Source organism: Podarcis cretensis (genome assembly GCF_951804945.1).
Source record: "Podarcis cretensis genome assembly, chromosome: 2".
NCBI classification, from domain to species: domain Eukaryota; kingdom Metazoa; phylum Chordata; class Lepidosauria; order Squamata; family Lacertidae; genus Podarcis; species Podarcis cretensis.
This window is the reverse complement of record NC_137171.1, coordinates 31,043,943-31,064,387: the sequence shown is the minus strand read 5'-3', so window position 1 is coordinate 31,064,387 and position 20,445 is coordinate 31,043,943. Positions and strand designations below refer to the sequence as shown.

General features: G+C 49.3%; 3 protein-coding genes across 8 annotated transcripts in view; 1 reads left to right on the top strand and 2 right to left on the bottom strand.

Moving 5' to 3' along the window:
* CYTH1 (cytohesin 1) overlaps window positions 1-12,575 on the bottom strand; it is a 63,983-nt gene extending 51,408 nt beyond the window's left edge. The window contains exon 1 of the mRNA XM_079965518.1: window positions 12,430-12,575. Coding sequence (XP_079821644.1) covers window positions 12,430-12,457 — 28 coding nt within the window. The 5' untranslated portion in view covers window positions 12,458-12,575. The remainder of the gene's footprint in view (window positions 1-12,429) is intronic.
* LOC307210012 (autocrine proliferation repressor protein A-like) overlaps window positions 1-20,445 on the top strand; it is a 229,564-nt gene that overhangs the window by 158,913 nt on the left and 50,206 nt on the right. The window lies entirely within an intron of this gene.
* The window catches only part of USP36 (ubiquitin specific peptidase 36), a 37,332-nt gene continuing 33,074 nt past the window's right edge, over window positions 16,188-20,445 (bottom strand). For 5 of the 6 annotated variants that reach the window (XM_079964292.1, XM_079964289.1, XM_079964287.1 and 2 more), the window contains exons 17-20: window positions 19,908-20,066; window positions 19,193-19,308; window positions 18,629-18,764; window positions 16,188-17,995 (exon numbers count right to left, since the gene is read on the bottom strand). In XM_079964292.1, coding sequence (XP_079820418.1) covers window positions 18,633-18,764; window positions 19,193-19,308; window positions 19,908-20,066 — 407 coding nt within the window. In that variant the 3' untranslated portion in view covers window positions 16,188-17,995; window positions 18,629-18,632. The remainder of the gene's footprint in view (window positions 17,996-18,628; window positions 18,765-19,192; window positions 19,309-19,907; window positions 20,067-20,445) is intronic. The other variant, XM_079964291.1, reaches the window with a different exon arrangement.

The window sequence follows — 20,445 nt, the reverse complement described above, 5'->3', positions numbered from 1 at the left end:
TCTTCAATTTTACAGCCTTTGGAAACCTCAGGTAGCACCTGTAGTTCTTCAAGACAAGCATGAGCTGTCTTCTTATGCCACACACACGAACATGAAACATGAGTGGGAACTGTAGCACGCAAGGCTTGTGCTTTCTCAACCTTCCCTTCACCCTCCAGAGACGTTTTAAGAATGAAGAGATCATTCTGCCCCTTTGCAACTCTGACCAGTTGCTTCCCTCCTTTGGAGATTGTACAAACATCGTGTTCAAAGCAAACCTTAAACCCCTTTTTCAACAAATAAGGCACAGATATAATACAGTGTTGCACTCCTGGCACAATGCAAACTTCCATCTGCTCCTGCAAAACAGAAAACAATACATTTGCAAAGTTAGTCACATTTTTCTTTTCCCCACTTGCAAACTGAACAGTTTTTCCAGCCGGAATTGCCTTGCAATTCCACATCTCGACTGCAGGGGTCTCTGAGATCAGGTTGCAGTTAGCTGCTGAGTCGATTACAAAGCGAAAAACAGTGTGGCTCTCAGCGCTGTCCTCAAACAAAGCCATACTGGCAACAAACGTCCCGGTTGTCTTGGCAACCAACTCCCCCTTGCTCAGGACCTTGGCAGCTTCCGTAGAAGTGGCCTCCTCCGTTGCCTTGGAGACCGGCCTGGCCTCTGCGTTCCCACGCGACTCTTTAGGCCTTATCTTCACTTTGTCCAGGTGGCTGACCTTGCAGCGTCTAGCTCTCCGCCGCCTTCCAGACTTTGCCCGACGACAATCCCCAGTGGAAAAATACTGCCCAGGGCTCCTTTCAGCTGGCCTGGCCCCCCTTCTTCCGGAAGAGCACTCTGTGCCAGCCCTGCCCTCGCTGAAACTGCATTCCACTTCAGCACTCACAGTGGAAAACTTTTGAAACTTGCCTTTGGAATTCTCAGCCCCCCCGACTTGCACCTCAGGGACTGGGGCTACAGCCATCTCCAGGCTCTGCATGACTCCTCCAGGGCTCCGGCATCCTGCTGAAGTTTCACACAAACATCTCAGTACCTCCCAGGCAGCCCTTGCTGACTTTACGCCCTCCAAACTGGGCAAAAGTGATGCATGTACGCATGCTTTTAGCATAGCAAGCTCTCTTTGCATTCTCTGCTGGCTTTCTTCAGGCAACGCAGCCTCAAAGCCTGCAACGTCTGTCCCTTCAGGACCTGGATTCAAGGGAAGTGGTTCTTTCTGGCTTGCATTCCAAAGCCCAGTAACCAGAAACCAACCCCTTACTCTTCTGGACCAGGTTGCCCAACCTCTTAAAGTGAGCTTCTCAAGCGGAACGTCCTCAAAGACCTGGCTGTCTGCCATTCTCTCCTCTTTCCCGGGGCCCCAGCTGCTGTACTCACGTTTCACCAGTCAGCTCTCCGGCACCCGATTCTTCACAGCTGCTTTCCCAGCTCTCTGCCTCAGCAACTCTTGCCTCTCTGCAGCAGGCAAAACACAGAACGCAGACCTCTGCCGCTTCAGTAGCGTCTTCCAGCTATTGCCAAGCTGACTTCAAGACTTCAAAGCTCACCGGCAGACTCTTAGCAACAGTTTTATTAGCGGTAATTAGGTCCTCCATAACCTGTGAAGATCTGATAAGATCTTAATTGCACTGGCCAGCTAATTGCTTTATGGCCTCAATTAGCCCCAGTGGTCCGGCACGCTTCCCAGCCAAGCTGCGCAGACCTCCTTCCTGACTCCTGGTTTCGTCTAGCAGAGTAAAAACACAGCGGATCAAAACCGTTGCAGTCTGCTTCAGATCCAGACAAACACCAAGCACTGTGTATGTCCAAATTCATCAGTTCTTTATTGCAGCAAATATTTACAGCTCAGCATTTCCCAAAATCTCCTGGACTGCTAGCATTCATGGCTTCCGTCCGTCTCTCTCAGAGACACAGAGAGAACAACAAGTAGAGCTCCTCCCTCCTTCCAAACGTCAGAAGAATGGGAGGCACTCTCAGAACAAAATTTAACCCAGTAAGTTCTGAATCCCAACACATACTGATGGCAACCCAGCCCAAAACTCCGGACAAGCTGGGCGAGGGGGCGCATAAAGATGTTAAAAAGCATCGGGGAGAGAATCGCACCCTGAGGCACTCCACACACCAAGGAGTGGCGCGATGACAATTCCCCCCCAAGTGCCACCCTCTGTCCCCGACCAGAGAGAAACGAGCGCAGCCATTGAAGGACTGTGCCCTGAATCCCCACGTCGGCAAGGCGGTGGTCCAGGAGTTCGTGATCGACCATGTCAAAGGCTGCTGACAGGTCTAGAAGAATCAGCAGCCCCGACCCGCCTCGATCCAGCTGCCTGCGGAGATCATCTGTTAGGGCGACCAGAGCCGTCTCGGTCCCATGACCAGCGTGGAAGCCGGACTGGAATGGATCCAGAGTAGAACTACATATGCCACCTTGGGCTCCTTGGAGGAAAGGGGGGAATATAAACATGATAAATAAAGTTTAAAAAAATGAAATAAAATGAACTATCAGGGATTGGAGATTAGTTCAAGATTTGTAGATCTGACATTCATTCATTTAACAGAGATTTGACCGCTGCCTACAAGGATATAGGAACCATGTTGTCATTCAGTTAGGCATCCAGCCCATAAAGCACGCCCTCAGTGCTGGACCTCACTACTCCCATGTGTTGTAGAAGGTACCCCATTCAACAAGCAGGACTCTGCACAAGCACTCCTCCCAAGGCAACAGGAGACATTTGAGGAAATGAGAGCACATCTCAAGAACTAGAATTCACATTTGAAACCTGTTCCATATTTTTGTGTGTGCACATTAGTCCCCTTCCCAGCAACCCTACAACCCTTGTCCCTGTCATTTTACAGCTTGAGAACCGAGGCCCAGGCATTTGCTCCAAGAGAGTCCCACAGGTGAAGTGTCCCACTCCCTGTGTCCTGGACACAGGCTTCCAAAAGGTGACAGATACACAGCATAGACTGGTTTGAGAGCAGCTGAAAAGCCAAAGGATTGCTAGGAATGTGCTTTTATAGGAAGTGCCAGAAAAGGTCCGCATACCCACCTATTATTTTATTTGTATACAGTCCTATACCCACAGGTCTCAGGGCTTCACAACATAGAATCACAATATAAAAACATGAAATACATAATAAAAACTAAAAACAAGAACAACCCAATAATTCTACAACCCTCAACAGCATGCCTATACTGTATAGTTCAAAGGCCCACTGGGAGGCTTGTGGGACATCATTCTTGACATTTAAAATGAGAAAACTACACTGGGGTTAATCTCAGCAAACACACATTCCCGAAGCCACTTTCGGAGAGATAACCTGAATGTGGAGGTGGGGATAAGGGGCTTGCAAGAGAGAAAAAAGGCGGTGGGAGGGATGGGTGTGCAACCCCTCCCAGGCCTGCTGATACTGCAAACGCTCTTTTTCTACCTTGTGCATGCACACTCCGCTCCCTAAACTCAGTTCCAGTTTCAGAGGTGGAGTGGGGGAATAATTAAAAACGGGAGAAGCACCCACTGGGAAGCTCAATGCCTGCTGCTTGGAGCGTAAAAGCTGTCCTTAGTTCATGCAAGGGGTAGATCAAGGTGGTCCAACATGCAGCCCTTGAAAACATTCAGTGCTTCTTAGTGTGGCTCGAGTAGCCGGCTTTGTCATTGCTGCTGTGAGGGGCACGCAGAAACAGCAAAGGCACTTCTTGTGTCTCCCTCAGCCTCTGCAAGGCCATACAGGCCAGCCACCCCCCTCCTTTCCTCTAACTTTGCCCAGGATATAAGCAACAACAAAAAAATTATAGCAATAACAACGCATTAATGTGAGAGAGGTTATTTCCCCTGCAGTGGTATTAAGACAGCTGAATACCTCCATGTATATTTTTTAAGGCGGCAGCCCTGTGCAGTCTGCATTTACCTGGGAGTATGTCTCAATGAAATTAACAGCATTTACTTGCGAATAGGCACGCAAATAGGCACGCAAATTGCGAATAGGGACGCTGGTGGCACTGTGGGTAAAAGCCTCAGCGCTTAGGGCTTGCCGGTCGCATGGTCGGCGGTTCGAATCCCCGCGGCGGGGTGAGCTCCCGTTGCTCGGTCCCAGCTCCTGCCCACCTAGCAGTTCGAAAGCACCCTTAAGTGCAAGTAGATAAATAGGTACCGCTTTATAGCGGGAAGGTAAACGGCGTTTCCGTGTGCTGCGCTGGTGCTGGCTCGCCAGAGCAGCTTCGTCACGCTGGCCACGTGACCCGGAAGTGTCTCCGGACAGCGCTGACCCCTGGCCTCTTAAGTGAGATGGGCGCACAACCCCAGAGTCTGTCAAGACTGGCCCGTACGGGCAGGGGTACCTTTACCTTTTAGGCACGCATTAGGCTTGCACTGCATTTTGACCTGAGCAGGGCTTTATCCCAGGTCAGCTTGCATGGAGTCGAAACCCTGTCCTACTGATCACAGCCTAGCAACCTGCCCTGATTCAATGCATACTTACTTGGGAGCTGGTCTCATTATGTTTAGGAGTGCTCATCCTTAAAATATATTAATTGTGTATATTAAATCGCATTGGCCATATTACAAATGCTTTAATTAACAATATGGAAATTTAATTCAGTGTGCGGCCCCCAGGTTCTGTGTTGAAGTACTCCTGCGTTCCACTTGGTCTAAGAGGTTGGACTGCCCTGGGTTAGGTCACTAGTGGACTTCTCCATCTCTAGAGAGCAGCAGCCATGCATTTCCCCTGTGGCCTACAAGTACCGTATTTTTTGCTCTATAAGACGCACCAGACCACAAGACGCACCTAGTTTTTGGAGGAGGAAAACAAGAAAAAAAAACTATTTTGAATCTCAGAAGCCAGAACAGCAAGAGGGATCGCTGCACAGTGAAAACAGCAATCCCTCTTGCTGTTCTGGCTTCTGTGTTAGCTGCGCAGCCTGCATTCGCTCCATAAGATGCACACACATTTCCCCTTACTTTTTAGGAGGGAAAAAGTGAGTCTTATAGAGCAAAAAATACGGTACCTTGGTCCCTCAGCCAAAGACCTTCCAACCTCACTCCTTTCCCCATCAGCCAGTCATGTATGCCCTCCCAGCTCTTGCAGCAGCCCATCCCCCATTCCTCCTCAGCTCTTTTTACAGAAATCCTTTAATCCTGGTGGCCGGTAATCCTTCATGCAGTACGATTAGTGCCACAGCCAATCTGCTCCAGGCTGGGACAGGAAGCTCAGGCACCCAGACCCACACACAGAGAAGCTAGGCAGTGAAAAGCTAGAAAGCATAGACATTGCAAACGTGGGATTTCTTTTTTCTGACCTGTCTGGACCTTTGCACAAGTCAAGTCTACCCAGGTCTCAAAGCTAGGGGGAAGACGGGGGGGGGGGGAATAGAGGCAAATGTGCCCTGATCACACATAACAGCAGAGATTTTAGTAAATGCAGAAGTCATGTTTTGCAATGAGAATGCATTTCACATCAACTTTCATTTTATTTTTCCAATTTGCTTCATTTACCAAAATCTGGATTCCTGGAGGAAAACATCATTGGCAGGCTGGGGTGATGGAAGAAGGGAGAAAGGAAAGGTTTCTGGGGTTCAATGTGTGTGGTGGGGAGAAGGGGAGAGCAGGGGCAGGGACACTCTAGGACCCCTGAAGAAGGAAAAGGCAGAACTGTAAAAATCCATATCTCTAGGAAGACTCTCCTCTCGGCCTCCCCACCCAATGAACATTGTGGGTATTCAGCCTTTGGAATTCACTTTTTCTCCACAAAAACGAGAACTGGAAACAAGTTCTTTAAAACAATGAAGACAGATTCCCGTCCTTTTGTTTTGATGTTGTTTTAGTGAAGAAGCTTCCTAGCCTTGCGTAAACGTTTGCATCTTTCCCAATACCTCAGCAGTACAACTCAGTGGGTGGATAGGAAGAACAGGAGCTTCCGAAAAGAGTGAGGAATACGCAAGGCTAGCAACACTGTCCTGAAATCACAGAAATAAGCCAAAACATGGGAGGAAATAGGAGACTCCTGGGAAGGGAAGGGAAGCCTGAAGCCACCCCAAACGAGCCCGTTATTTGGAACCTGCGTATTTCCCTTTGTCTATGACTGGCCAAGCATCTGCTTGTCGAACGCAGCACAATGCCATTTCGATCATTCAGGGCCTCTGCCATGATGCGAACCAAGAGAGAAGCTGCACCCTCAGCAACATTCCACCAGCACCCCTGCCCCCCCCACAGCATGAGAGCAAAGGACAGACACATCTGTTTCACTTCTAGAGCAAGTTCCGCAGTGAATGCGCTGACCAAGCAAACTAACTTTGTTCCACAGCAGCTTGTATCCACAACACCATCACTTCACTGAGCAATCACTTTTCATACAGATCTGGGTATCCACAACGTTGCTAAAGAGAGAGAAACGATTGCTCCACCACAGCAGGCCTCTTGCGCAGACAGAGAGTGCAGATGCACCACATGATCAGCCTGGGTGTTGTTGTTTTTTTAATTATTATCTTAACACAAATCACTGGCAACCGCAAGTTTTGTATTTATTCATTTAAAAGCAAAAAATCAAGTTCCTATCCTTTCTGAGCATCAAACGCCTTTGGGAAGCGTGCTGGTAGCTCCAGCAAGAACTTAAAGACAAGAGGTGAATGGAAAGATGCCTCCAGTCATGTGACCAAAAGATCTGTGGGTACTTAACCCAGCTCCCTATCCACTCTCCTAAGAAACCTGTTTCCCTGTTAACATGATGCATGCTCCTCCTGCCAGCCAAAAGCATTTAAATTCTGCAACAGCCACCTGTCCCCCTCACACAGCCAATCAGAATACAAGAATGCAAATGAACTAGATGCAAGAGGCAGTCAAACCATGTGATAACTTTTTACCTGTACACCGCAGACAGCACACAGCAGTGAGGTTCCTGAGGCCCAAGTACCCATGTCACCTTGTTTGGTGCTCCTGGTTCTACTTATACCATCCTTGTTTGGGCCAAGCAGAATTCAAGGATCGCCAGCTGCCATATCACAAGCGAGCGCCTCCTCCCCAAAATCCCACGGTGTGTGCTGGGCGTCTCTCTCACAAGAGGACCAATTCACCTCTCTGTTCTCAGAGCAGATGCATTCTCAAAGCATTTTGCTTAATAAAAGCCAGAGAATAAACACACTGATCTTCAGAGCTGCTTCCGATTAATCATAGGGCATCATGAAAACAATACTGCCCCTGCCCCCCACAGGTTAAAACCACAGGGGATTACTGGAAGTGCTCAGTGTTGGGATTCAGTGGGATAGCAGTGTCCAGTCGGGAGACTTGAGCACCACCTGCTGGCTCTAAAGCATCATTTCAAGCTCCCTCGATATTAACAAGCCTTTAAAAAGTAGGCTCTTTCAAAGGAAACCGGGCTCCAGAATGCAAAGGGAAGTGTGCAGATGTTATTTCCTTGTTGGCAAGGGCAACATACCTATGGCAACAAGGTTATAAGCACTGGGCAGCCACAAGCTGCCTGTCTTCCTACGCAGCTCCAAGGGAAATCCGTAGCGACAGTCTGAGAATTTGAGAAACTACTGATGGAGCCCTGAGCCATTTGTAAAGGCTGCACAGCCACCCCCCATTGCAGTCTTATTGCCCTACAGAGGTACTTCGACATTAAACTACTAGCACACACTGAATGGGACACTTGCATCCCTGAACTTGCATTTTTGGTGGGCAGCTGCTATGTGTCAGGGGACAGCTGCCCCAAAAGGATATAGGGTCCTGCAGCAAATGGATGAAACACGATACCATCTCCTGCCCTGTTTGTGTGTCTAAGGCCTGGAGATTTTATTACCAAGCCAGCAGGCAAGGAAATGCCCACTGAATGCAAACCACAAAAAGCAGGGTGCAAAAGGCTTGCATGCTTACATTCTGGCAAAGCAGGCAGCCTAGACTAGAGGGCAAAAGTCTGCACGGATGGAGCAAAACGGCCAAGCGCAGGAAACTAGGTGATAAAAGATGACAATGAGGTGGAGCTTTAAAGGTTTCGTGTGTGCGCGCGCGTGCTGTGCACAGCTGGATGAACCCTGCAGCTGCCTAGCCCTTCCCTGGGTTATGAAAAACCTCCATGGACAGGGGAGAGAAGGACAGCAAGGGAAAAATAAGGTGAGTCGTGGGCAAGCCACACTGAAGGAAGGGCAAACCGGGAGGGAAGGATGAGTTGAGCTTGCGTGACACCCAAGAAGAGGAACAAAGAAGTGGAGCAACCACCCAACTAGGAGGAAAGATGTGCGACAGAGGATGTGGTGTTCACTGCATGAGTACACACACAGCTGCCTCTTTCTTTCTCTGTGTTGTCAAGTTGACATAAGTTAGGAGAGGGCAGAGGAATTTGTTAACTGTTTCAGAGCCTGCTGTCTGCATTGGGCCCATCAGAGTGGCCTCGTGTGCTCCAGCTCCCAGCACAGCCAAGCTATTTTCCATTCAGCGTGTCCTGAAAGCTCATGGATAGGATCAATGAGAATGTTCAGTGAGAGCCCTGTAGATTCAGAGATGTCCCACGAAAGCTTTCTGGGGGGAAATTCTTGTCATTACGCGAGTTGCATACATTTGCAAGGGTAGCCTCGCTTCCTTTTTGGCTGGAGCAACCTCGCAACTCCCATGCAAATATGGATAAATTTAGCTGCCCTGTAAACAAGTGGGCCAGCAGAGGAGAGCCAGCTGCTGATTTCAGAAGCGACTGTCCTACAAGTGCACTAAGATGAGACACAGCAGGCTTGTTTTGAGTTTCCAAAACGGCAGCATGCTCTGCACGGAACCCCCTTCTCTCCACCAAGGCTACACACAAATCTACATTTTCTCAGATGTAAGCAATCACCAAAGTGAACAGGGAAGAAAGACATTTCTCCTCCACAAACCTAGAAAGAGTACCAAGACCAACTCCTCTCCACTGCTCACCAACTGTCCTCTAGGTGTGAGTGATGCAATATACTCAGGTCTCAGAGAACGAATGTTCTGACCTGCACCAGGTTACAAACTAGCCCCCCATGCCCATGAACACATTTCCCTCCACACTGTAAAGGAAAATACATTAGGATTGAATCAAATCGCAGTCTGGCTAGAAGCAGCCCCTCGCCGGCACATGGCAGCCAAAAATTAAAAAATGATGCGTGCATACAATAAGTATTCAACAGCCCTTGTTAACGTTATTGTAGAGAAGCCATAATCACAACCTGAGCCATAATCCCATTTTTACAGCAAACACATGATAACCTGTGAAAACAAGGAGCTCAAATATACCCAGCTGTCAGTGGCAACCACAGCAGAGCTCAGCCTCAGAGCCTCCACCCTTCAGCTCAGCCTGGGGGTTGAGGGGAGGAAGGAGAAAGCATCAGTCCCTGGAACTGCTGCTGTCCCTAAGTCACCTCTGCTGATGAACAGGCAGGAGGACCCCTCCATGTGACTGGGCAGTGCTACCCAGGTTGGAGACGCACAGGGCTGAGAACCATGGTGAGCAGAACTGGGCAGGCTGCCACTTGCCTGAAAGGGAGATTACCCCTGTAAATCTAATCCATCGCTCACAGTACAGGCTAGATGAGAAAGCAGCTGCATGCATACATCGTTTAAGCACCGCTCCACTTTCCCCAGACACCGTCTTTGGGATCATAGCAAGAAGTGAGCAACACAGCTGGAATATTCATGTACTAGGCAAATCAGGGACAAGCCCGCTGGTGGCAGGGACATGTGTGCCTGCTGCTTGAGAGAACTGCCTGCCTCTTGGGCATCACCTACAGCTTCAGCCTGGGTCTCTGTGATTAATGGAGATGCTGCATCCATGCCGCCCTGCTCAAAAGCCACCCGAGGTTCAAAGCTAATTTGTTTGCCAAATCCACATACAGGACTCAGCAGCACAGGCACATCAAAGGGCATCTGGCCCCAGAGGTCCCAGCGTCAGCACACTGGATAAAGGAAGCCCAGGGTGCCATTTGCATGACAGGGTATGCCACGCAAAAGGAGGAATAAATCGAGCAAGCCTCTACTGCCCCAGCGTGCCACAGCTGCTAAGACACAGATTTGAGCTCACAGCTCTGCTGGGGAAGCCTCTAAGTCAGCCAGTCACCCATAACTGGGTCATACATATTAATTCGTTCTCCTGGTGCAACGACACTGCAGAGAAGTTCCCAGTGTTAAAGGAATTGGAGTGGATTTGGGGGAGATCGCACTGAGAGACTCCCTCCATTGCAGTGTCATACAGAGAAATCTGAATAAGCAAAGTACCAAAGACTCTTTGAAGTGGAGTATCTCATAGCTTACTTGCGAGCCAAAGTGGCATTTCCAGCACAAGGAGTGACCTCCACAGTTCAGTTTTACATGTAAACACAGGACCAGCCCTACCATTAGGCAGAGTGAGGTGGCTGCCTTAAGTGGCAAATGCTAGGGGCAGAAAGCAGCAAAAAGGACCTCGTGCCGCCTAAGTGACCCTGCCACCTTCAGGTGAGGTGGAGGACACTGCCCTATTGTCACTGTTGAAGTAATATTCAGCTTCCGATCCTGTTGGCCCTTCTGTGTGGAATGAGGGGGCCACCACTTTGTCGTTCTTACCTCATGAAGCAAAACGACATGGGACAGCCCTGCTCAATCAGTCAAACAATTTTGACAACACATATCCTACATCAGTATATTGAATGTACATTTATTTCCTTTTTCCAAGGGCAGAAACATCACCTCAATTTGGAACAAGAAAGGCTAGCACCTTGGCAGCCTGCGCACCAGACGAAGTGATTTGGGCTACAAATGACAGCAAATCTTGTCTGCTTATTTTGAGGGCAGCTTCTCTGAAGACAGGTGCTTAGGAAGTTTTAGCTGTGTTATTGCCTGGCTTGTTGCAGCATTTCTAAATTTGTTCCAGTTCCTTCTAAATGTGGGTTCTTTCAGGAAACCGGCCTGCCCCACCTCTTACGCAAGACAGGCCTGTGTGTGAACCTCAAATCCTCCAAGCCCGTCTGCTGTCCCCAGTTCGGGATATATCAATTCCAGTCAGTGGCCACTGGGGTTATGAAGGGCACCACCATCGCTCACCCCCCCCCCCGAAACAATGACATTTTGCGAGCAGTGCACTCACTCCCACCACTTCTGCAGAACACTTATACCTAGCACTGTAATTTAAGGTTTGGGTAAGATCAGGGCCTGTCCGAGGGCCTCCCACAAGTCACATGAGGCGACATGCCTGGCAGGGCCAGTCATCCAGTCCTTTGCCACTAGGCCATCTCTGGGGCTCCTGCCACCTTTTTAGAAGGTGATCTGCACTGGCAGGAAATGACACTTGGAAATGACAGTTGGACACACAGATCAAAGACATCAGTCCAGGCCCCCAAAAGCAACCCCACCCCATGTGTGTGTGTGTGTGTGTGTGTGTGCGAGCAACTGAGAGAAGAGGCACAAATGTGACAGCTGAACTCTGCCTCAGAAAGAGCCACGTTCTCCCTCTTCCCTGGGAAGGAGAGCGAAGGAGCCAGGCAGAAAGGGGAAGCATCTGCTGCTCATGCAGCTGTTGCTACCCTGAAGTCAGCCCCACAAGCCTCCTTCCCTTCTCCGAGAGTCAGTTTACGCTTCCCTGCCCAGCCTAGAGGATAAATGCCGGCACGAAGTTCCCCCCACCAAAGGCGCGCAAGCCGACCAACACACACGGCCCAGCTGTCTCTCGTTAACCCTCACCGCAGTGCTCAGCGCAAGGGGAGCCACCCCTGACCCTTCGCTGTAAATACTTCTTTTTGGAGTCCGGCCACATTTACCTCCCTCCCCCCCAAAAGGCGGCCGCACGCCTGTTCCCCCCAAACCCCCCGCCACCGACTCCAAGCTCATTTCTCCGCGCACCCCATTGTAATGAACAGCTGTCCTCGCCCTGCGACCACGGGCTGGAACAGCTGCCCAGAAGCTTCCCTTCTTCTCCCCCACGGGAAGGGCAGCTGCCCTCCTCCATAGGGGGTGATTAAGGGAAAAGGTAGCCCTACCCACCCTCCGAGATACCCAAGAGAGCACCCTGCGTGACCCCACCCTGAACCAATGGCACCTCACCCCGCACCGCACCACGGCATTGCACAATCTCTGCTTCCTATGCTCAGGAGCCGATCTCTCCTCGGGATTTACTAGCGGACCCTCAGAATCCACTCAGGCAGGACCCCCCTCAGGACAACCGGCCACACAGCTCCCAAATCCCGTTCTCTTGCTAAGACGAGGAAGGATGCAAAGAGAGACTCCTCCCCAAATCCGAATGTGTTTGTGTCGGGATGGTGGTGGTGGGGCAGCAACTGCACACTCCCCGCTTTAAGCCAAGGACAGTTCGCTGAACATGCAAGGGCCACTCCCCCCTGCTAACTAGTCGCAAGATTAAGGCTCCTTCCCTGAGCGCCCCCCCCCACCATTAAGACCCCCCCCCCACCTTGGCCCAGCCAAAGATGTTCCTTCCCGTCTCCTTGGATGCATCTAATTCATTCGCCAGCTCACCGTATCCGCTCTCCTCGTCCTCCTCCATGTTACCAGCCAGGCTCTTGCACTGCTGCTTTGCCCGGCTGCTAAAGCTACGCTGCTGCTGCTGCCGCCGCTACTCAGCAAGTTCCTTCCCACCGCCGAGCACACGTGATGGGAACAGGGCAGGGAGGGGGGAGGACGACGAAGAGGAGGAGGAGGAGGAGGGCGGCGGCACCTCCCCCTGAAACCCGACGCGAAAGAGGCGAGGCTTCGCGTCCCACGTGACGGGCAACGCGGTCCGGAGCTTAAGCAAGGGCCTGGGTTTGCTGCTCGCGCTGTACCGACGGATCCGGAGCACGCTGCTTCTGCGGCTTGCAAACCTGTCGCTGCAACTGCACACCTGCACGCGCCCACGCACGCATAGCAAACTGTGTTCTACTCATGAACACCTACATTAATTGCAACCGGGGAGGAGGAGCGCCTTTTGCTGCCCCTGCCACGCGGTGCCCACACAGCGTGGCTGATAAAGGCTGGAGAGATAGCAAGCTGCCTCCCTGGGCTGCTTTGGGAGGAAGGGCGGGTTATTAATTAATTTAAATTTAAAGAGAGCCGGTTTTCTCAGGAGTCAGAGAACGGGATGTGCCTGGGCGCCGTGGGGTCTCCTGTGAAGCAAAATGACGCCTTGCGTTCCTTGTCTTGCCCAGAGGGAAGAGTCGACGAGGCGGGTGTCACTAGGGGGATTGCAGTTGACAAGAGGACGGGATGTAATTTAACAGCAGCAGAGTTTTATATTTCTTATAAAAATAAAAGCGTCCCACCCGTCTGTGAGAAGTGGGAATTCCACTCTAGGGTGCTGCGGCCCAACAGGCAGGATCAGGGCCAGCCAAGGTCATTTTGGCACCTGAAGTGAACCACAACATGGCTCCCCTTTTCCCACCAGGGAAGGAATGAAGATCTACATCAGGAACAAGGAGTGAGGATAAAGATCGGATCCTGCCACCTGGGTTGCCTCACCTTGCCCTGTGGGTGGGTCTGCCCTGGGCAGGATTGACCTACCTTGGATTCTCTTTAAGCACTGCACATTTTTTTATAGAGGAAGAGATGTTAGTCGGCCATACAAGATCAGGGTGGGGAGAGGAGTTGGGATCACACTGGCCCAACTGCAACTTGATTTTGCACCCCCAACACGCATCCGCCCCCAATCTGCAGGGCTACTCACAGGAGAGGTTAAAGAGGGGGATTAAGGGTGCTTAGGAATAGCATTTTTGTTGTTTAATAAAGTGGGAAAGGCTGTTACCAATGAAGGAGGTCAAAGTCAGGACTCCATGTGCATCAGATACTGTGATCAACCCAACCCCTCTTCAGGTGTGTTTGAGAATTCCTGGGGTATGAACAGGTGTCTCCTTAGGGAAGCAACTAAAAAAGGAACTAGCTCCAGCAATTAACTATAATTATTATTATATAAGCAAGAAGCAGCAATCATTGTAACATACTCCCATTTTCACTGCGCCACCTACAGAGTCCTGTAGTAGATTTAGAACTCTCTCAGAGCTGCTTAACTGTACAGTATTGTGGCTAGTTATTCTGGATTAAAACAAAAACAAAAAAACTTGGATACTGGGTAAAAAGCCATATATGCATTTCCATACATATTAGGCATGTCTGCCTGGAAACAGGAAGAGCACTATATGAGTGGTTTCTTGAGCAGCAGCTTCTGCTTTAGCACCTACCATTTAATCAGTGTGACAGGCTGGATAGTTCAGTGCTTATAATGCAAGAAGACTCCTTGTGGGTAATATTTACAATGATTTCTCAAAAGTGTGAGAAAGCTCCTGCAGGCGATGTACAAGTTGTTGCCAGGATCAGTCAAACAGGCTCTTTCCTAACCCTTTCCTAGATCAGCAAGCAAAATAACATTCTAAATCAGTATAGCACAGGAACCTCTAGATACACCATCATAGAAACATTGAGGGTTTATGACAGAATTGATTAATGCAACCCTCTTGTAAATTGCAAGCTTTTAAAGACAGACCAAAGTTGTTGAGCTTTTTTTAGGATTTTACTCCACAACATATACTGCCACAGGGGCTGGATTAAATCAACCAGTGGGCTGGATTAAGCCCCCGAAACGGACTTTGGACATGCCTAGCCTAGGCTTACTGCTCAGTTCTGGTGCTCTGCTCTGAACAGCGTTTTAATTGATTTGGCATGTTTTGAGTTTGCACTACAGTGGAACCTCTACTCACGTACTGAATCCGTTCTGGAGGTCTGCTTGTGAGTCGATCCGGGTCGCTGGTAGAAGATCAGTTCTGTGCGTGCGCATTCGGCAGCAGTGATGTTCTGTGTGTGCGCGAATCGTGGCAAACCTGGTATTTACTTCCGAGTTTGCCATGGTCACAAATCAAATTGTTTGCAAGTAGGGGCGGTGGTACTACAGGTTCTACTGTACTGGTCTACTACTAGAACTACAAGAGAAGTGCCCCCATTACCAAAGTAGGAACTGGCCCTTCTTTAAGAGTGATTCAACAATAAATTGCATTTAGGCACTCTTGGCAGGTTCAGCAACATTGGCCAAGAACATCAGAGCATATAGTTCTGCTCTCCTGAAGGCCATTACTGCACCATCAATAGCCACAGACAAACCTGTAGGGGTCCCTGTGATTTCCCCTTCCCCTATCAGTTAGTGGCCCCCTTTGCCTGCCTCCAAACCCTTCTAAATCTCACTTAAAAATAATAATTTAATAAACTAGAAATAAAGAAAAAAGCATTGACTAGCCACAGTATCTATCATCTTTGGAGAATGGCTGTAGCTGAGTGGTGGAGCACTACCTTTGCATGCAGAAGAACTCAAGTTCAATCCCCAGCATCTCTAGGTAGGGTCAAAAACCCCAGAGAGTCACTGCCAGTCAGTGTAAACAATACGAGGCAAGATGGACCATTAGCCTGATACGAGTAGAATGGCAGCTTCCTACACTCGCTTCCTATAAGGGATCATGGCAACGCTACAACTTCTCAGCATGATGTGTGTGCTTAATGGCAAACCACAGGAAGAATATTCGCTCCACTGAATGTGGCATATATATAATCTACAGCTGTTAAGCTGTTCAGGTGGAATTGGGGTTAACCTGGAAGTTACATGGCCTTTCAACCATTGCAGCAAACCTCTCCTCAAGGGTTTGAGAATCTTTGCAATATGCATTGACCCCATGCATGTTGCAAAGCTAAGCAGGATCCAGTATGGTTTCAAACTGGATGGGGGACAACGTGTTGAGATTCTTGCATTGCTGGAGGGTTCTGACCCTCGGGGTATCTTCAGACTCTACAATTCTATGATTCTATAATGCGGAGGCTGTTCAGGTGGGTAGTGGGGATCAGTCTCTAAGGGGCACGAGATTCCCCCCCCCCCACCAAAAAAACCCACTTGTTTCTATTGGTTAGGTCAAATGCCCTTATTTCAGAGGCTGGGCTCAAGTCTTCCCCCTAGCTTTTGCCTTCAGTTCTGCAATAGGCCAAAGCAAAGGCATGCACATAAGGGTGTTACGATGTTAGGATGTCTTGAAAAGTACCCAACATAACCACCCCGGTACTGCAACTACAGATAGATGAGTGTCAACAGAAAGTGAGAGAGTAGGAAGGCCTGAGACAAGGGGGATAAACCAAGTGGAACAAAGGAGTTCTCAGCTAGGGCTTCAGACTAATGGCAAGCTTAAGAGGTGAGCGGTCATGGAAGAATTACTGCTGCAATCAATCACAAGAGAAACTGATTGACGAGACTGAACACACACACACACACATACACAAAACATTCCTTTATTGCACCATGAACCATTGCTACAACTAGGGCTACTGCAGCAAGCCCCAGCATGAGGTGCATAATACCCGCTTGGGGTATCTACATGTTGGCAGGAGATTGTTAAACGGGCACTGCCAGAGGGGAAGAGACTGCTCCCCGCTGAGAGAGTGAACAGGGTCAGTGCCCCCCCCTCCCCAAGATAAACAAAAAAAGAATCGTAATAATCATAATAAATCATCAGCTCAAATTAAATGCAATGGCCAAAACCGTTTTGGTAACTGCTTTGATACGGTGGAGAAAATAAAGCTAGTTTTCAACCTTTGCACCCAATCTATGAAGAGAGGGAATGGGTGCCAAAGTTGAATGAGCAATGCTGGGAATGCCAGGAATGGGTGGGATGCACATGGATTGCCCCTCCAACCAATCATGCATTTGTGGGGAAGTTATAGGTAAAGGCTGCCTACCTGGGAGTAAGCCACCAAGGTTAACAGCTAGACAGCAGCAGATGCAAGGGAATAAAGGAAACCCTAGGCCAGCCCTGCAGGAACAGGAGCCCTTGCACCGCTTGGCTTGACAACTACCCACTGAAAAAGGTTTGGCACAGGGGCACTTGAGTCTCTCTCATTTTGGCAGGCAGCAGCCCGCTCTGCCTTGGTGCCAAAGCAAATGATGTTTTGGGCAACCTCTCTCCAGCACAAACTCCCAAGTTGGAAATATGCTGCGAGAGAATCAGGTCCTCTTGGAGCCATTAACTTCTGGCACACAAGCTGTGCAACGATGCCTGCCGGAAGTTAATTAGGACAAGGCTTAAGAGGAGGCATGGAGAAAAGACCCAAAGCAAGGAAACTTCAAGACTACAAGTGGGGATGTGAATGTCTGAACACTCCTTTGTGGAAAAGAACTCCTAGTTGATGTGTGCATGGGATTTTTTAATTATTATTGTTGTGTGGAGCAATCAAACATTTCTTCCCCTGCCTGCAGCTTGAAGCAACACACTCCAGCAACAGGCAAGTCTCAAATGAACCGTGACTTAACTATGGCTGGAGAATGCTACCGAGAAGTTGTCATTGCAAAGCAGCACCTTTCGAGGGCCCTGGCAGTGAATGCATTTGAACACAACTACAGGGCAGGACGACCTGACCACCCGCTTTCCTGGCTGCACAAAACTCAAGTCCCAAGAGTTTTGTACAGCAGGAACGGCATGTGGGAAATGGTCTTGAAAAATATTTCCAGAGTGGAGCATTTCATACTTCTCTGAAATGGGATAAACCAGAGAAGGGGCTGCAGATGGGTGGAGAAATGCCACGTCAGTTGCATTCTGCCCTAATGACTCAGCCAGGGAGTGGGGAAAGGGGCAAATGTACCACAACAACATCCAGCTCTTGAGGAGTTGGGACACAGCTCTCGGCTTTCTCAATCTTCTCTTGGCAGGAAAGGGAACAGAGGGCATCACAGCTCATCATGCTGACACATGGTGGCGGGTGGAGGCAACAGAGGGATTTCATTTCCAAAGGGCTAGTTGCTCCTAGCTCCACTGCTGAGCCATGCCTGATGCCCACGGGTACTCAGGGACAGGACCTTCCCCGGGCAAAGGCTCCTCGTGACACTCTTGCAAGTAAGCGGTGATGGGTGCCTGCATTTCCTCAGGCACTGCACAGAAGATCCATCAGAGCCTTCAAGGCAAGAGGAGGACATTCCCCGTGAGTCCCGTTGAGTTGGCAACTTGCGACTGTTGACAGTATTGTGTTGGTCACCGGGAGCTCCAAAGAACCGGAGTTCGCCATAGCATTGCTGCAGCCAAGAACTCATCTGCGGGGTCGAGATGGAGAACAAATTAGTGCCATAGGAAAAGTGTTACGGGATTGCACCCTCTTGACCACTGGGTGGTGTGAGGAGCAGAAGGAAGAGAACGAAGTTGAAAAAAGCAAGCTAAAAAATAAAATAAGGGGGCAACAGAGATTCTGCAATCACAGGTTTAAATGAGGGAAAGGAAAAAGAATGGCAACACTGCTTTGTAGAACTCCTACACCTGCATATTGTAGAAGGTCCTACAAGACTTCCCTCGTCATCACTCAAATCCCTCGGCAGAAGTTGGGAGTTGTAAAAGACAAGAATCCAACTTCCATATTTAGAATAATGTAATCAGTCTAAACAAGGACTACATGAGCTTAATATTTGCTGTAGGTAATCAAACGGTCACATTTTAAAAGCAAACAGAACCTGGTGTCTGCAGCTGATGAAGGACCCTTTATGGCACAAACAAAATCAGTGCATTGTTTAACAGTTGCTTTTGCAAAATCAAATACACCTTCCCACCCCTCGCACACAGGCACCACAGTCCTAATTATGAGCCGTTTCCACCGCCAAATAATTTTCCATTTGCCCACTCCATAAACTGCAATTCCCCAAATCCCTCTGGTAGGCTGCACTCAAGTTCCTCACCATCTCAAAGCCAATAGCTCAGGCTAGCAACTTTAGCGGGATGTGTCACGGCCCAGAAATTACGTCGGCTTTGCAGTTTCTGGAACGCGTTGCCATTTCTTCTCCGCTCACGCTTGAGTTTCTTAATTTTCTTCACCTACGGCAGGAAGAAAGAACACGTGGTTGTTCCAGCTTCTAGCATCCAAGCTGCCATCCACATCAAGTGAAGCGTAGAAAGGACATTCCCTCCCCACTCTACTCACCAGAAAGCAGCTGCTGGGATGGACAAAAGCTAATTAAATAATAACAACCCAGAGGCGATCAGAAAGTGATCAATGGGACTGAAATCCAAAAGATGTCTTCCTGACTATCACTAGGATCACCCACTAAGCCTAAAATTTGGCTCATGCTCATAGGTCATATAACAGCTCTATTATAAATGCAAGCAGATATATTTTGATTGTTCTAGCAACAAGTGAGCGGGCAGGCATGCTGAAGAAATATATGCTTTTCTAGATGGGAAGCCTGTTTTAAAAGCAATCCAAACTAGCAACTGAACACACTAGGCTAGGCTTGCAACCTTACCTTTCCACTGTCAAACTCTTCATCCCAATCGTCAATGACTGTCTGGCTCTGAGACCATACAGCATCCTGCATGGCAGCTTGGCTGACGGCCGACACCTCGCCATCCCATGTCAACACTGTGGAGGAAACACATTGTCAAAGAAGAGCTGGGGGTCGTGGCACGCATGGTCGGCCCAAGACATTTCAGCACCTGAGGCAAACCACAAAATGGTGCCGCCCTCCCCACCAGGAAAGAATGGATGAGTGAAGATCTACATCAGGAACAGGGTGGGGAATAAAAATCTACATCAGGATCTGCTGCCCCTGTGGTTTTTCGTTTTCATTTTATAATAAGAACAATCCAAATACCAAAAACACATTTATCTGCTGCCTCTGTGGGTCCTGCCGTCCACGGCAGTTGCCTCAGCTTGCCTCACAGGTGGGCCGGCCCTGGTGGCAATCCTTCCTCACTATCCCAGCCCTCCGCCCTTTCCTCATTTCTCCATTGAAGAAGCCAGCAAGGTGCTATCACCAGAAGCGCATAGAGAAACAGGGACACTGTCTTATCTACATGCACTTCTATCATAAAACACGGGGTGCCTTTTGAGAATGCCAAAGATCTCCATTATTTGTTTTCCTACTGTGGCTTAAGAGGAGAAAACCCCTTCCAAAACACAGGAGCAGGAGGGCCTCATCTGTTTACGGGAAGACCCCTTTCCTTAAAGCAGTACTGTACCTTGCTTTCCATAAGCTTTATCTGAAGAATCCTTCAGCAGCTCCTGGACCACATCAAACTGTTTGTGCTTCTGATGTATCACTTCCTTCTTTGGACTTGGGATGTTCCAGGAGCACTTGTCCCCATGTCTAAGCTGGCTGCTAGTCCAGGTCAAGACCACTGTGGAAAGAAGGAAGGGTGCGTGGTAAGAAGTATTGGCACAATCATGTCATGCAGCAAATCTGACCTGCCACTCTGCAGCAGTGCCAGGGAAACCAAGGGAACAGAACTGAAAAGAAACACAACCCCAGGAACAGGTGTATGATTTGCATTCCCAGTGGTCCACAGGCCAAGGTAAAAATGCTCACTTACACCTGCAGGGGGAAAACACCTGCAAGACACCAACAGACTATTGGAACATTCCCACCAACCACAATACTGCACAAGTTCCTAGGGTTTGCACCCAGAATTAATCACAACGGCTTGTTTAACTGAGCTTAGGCTGTTAGGCGCCAACATGTCAGAGCTGTGGGGGTTACACCTGAGCTCATCTGCATGC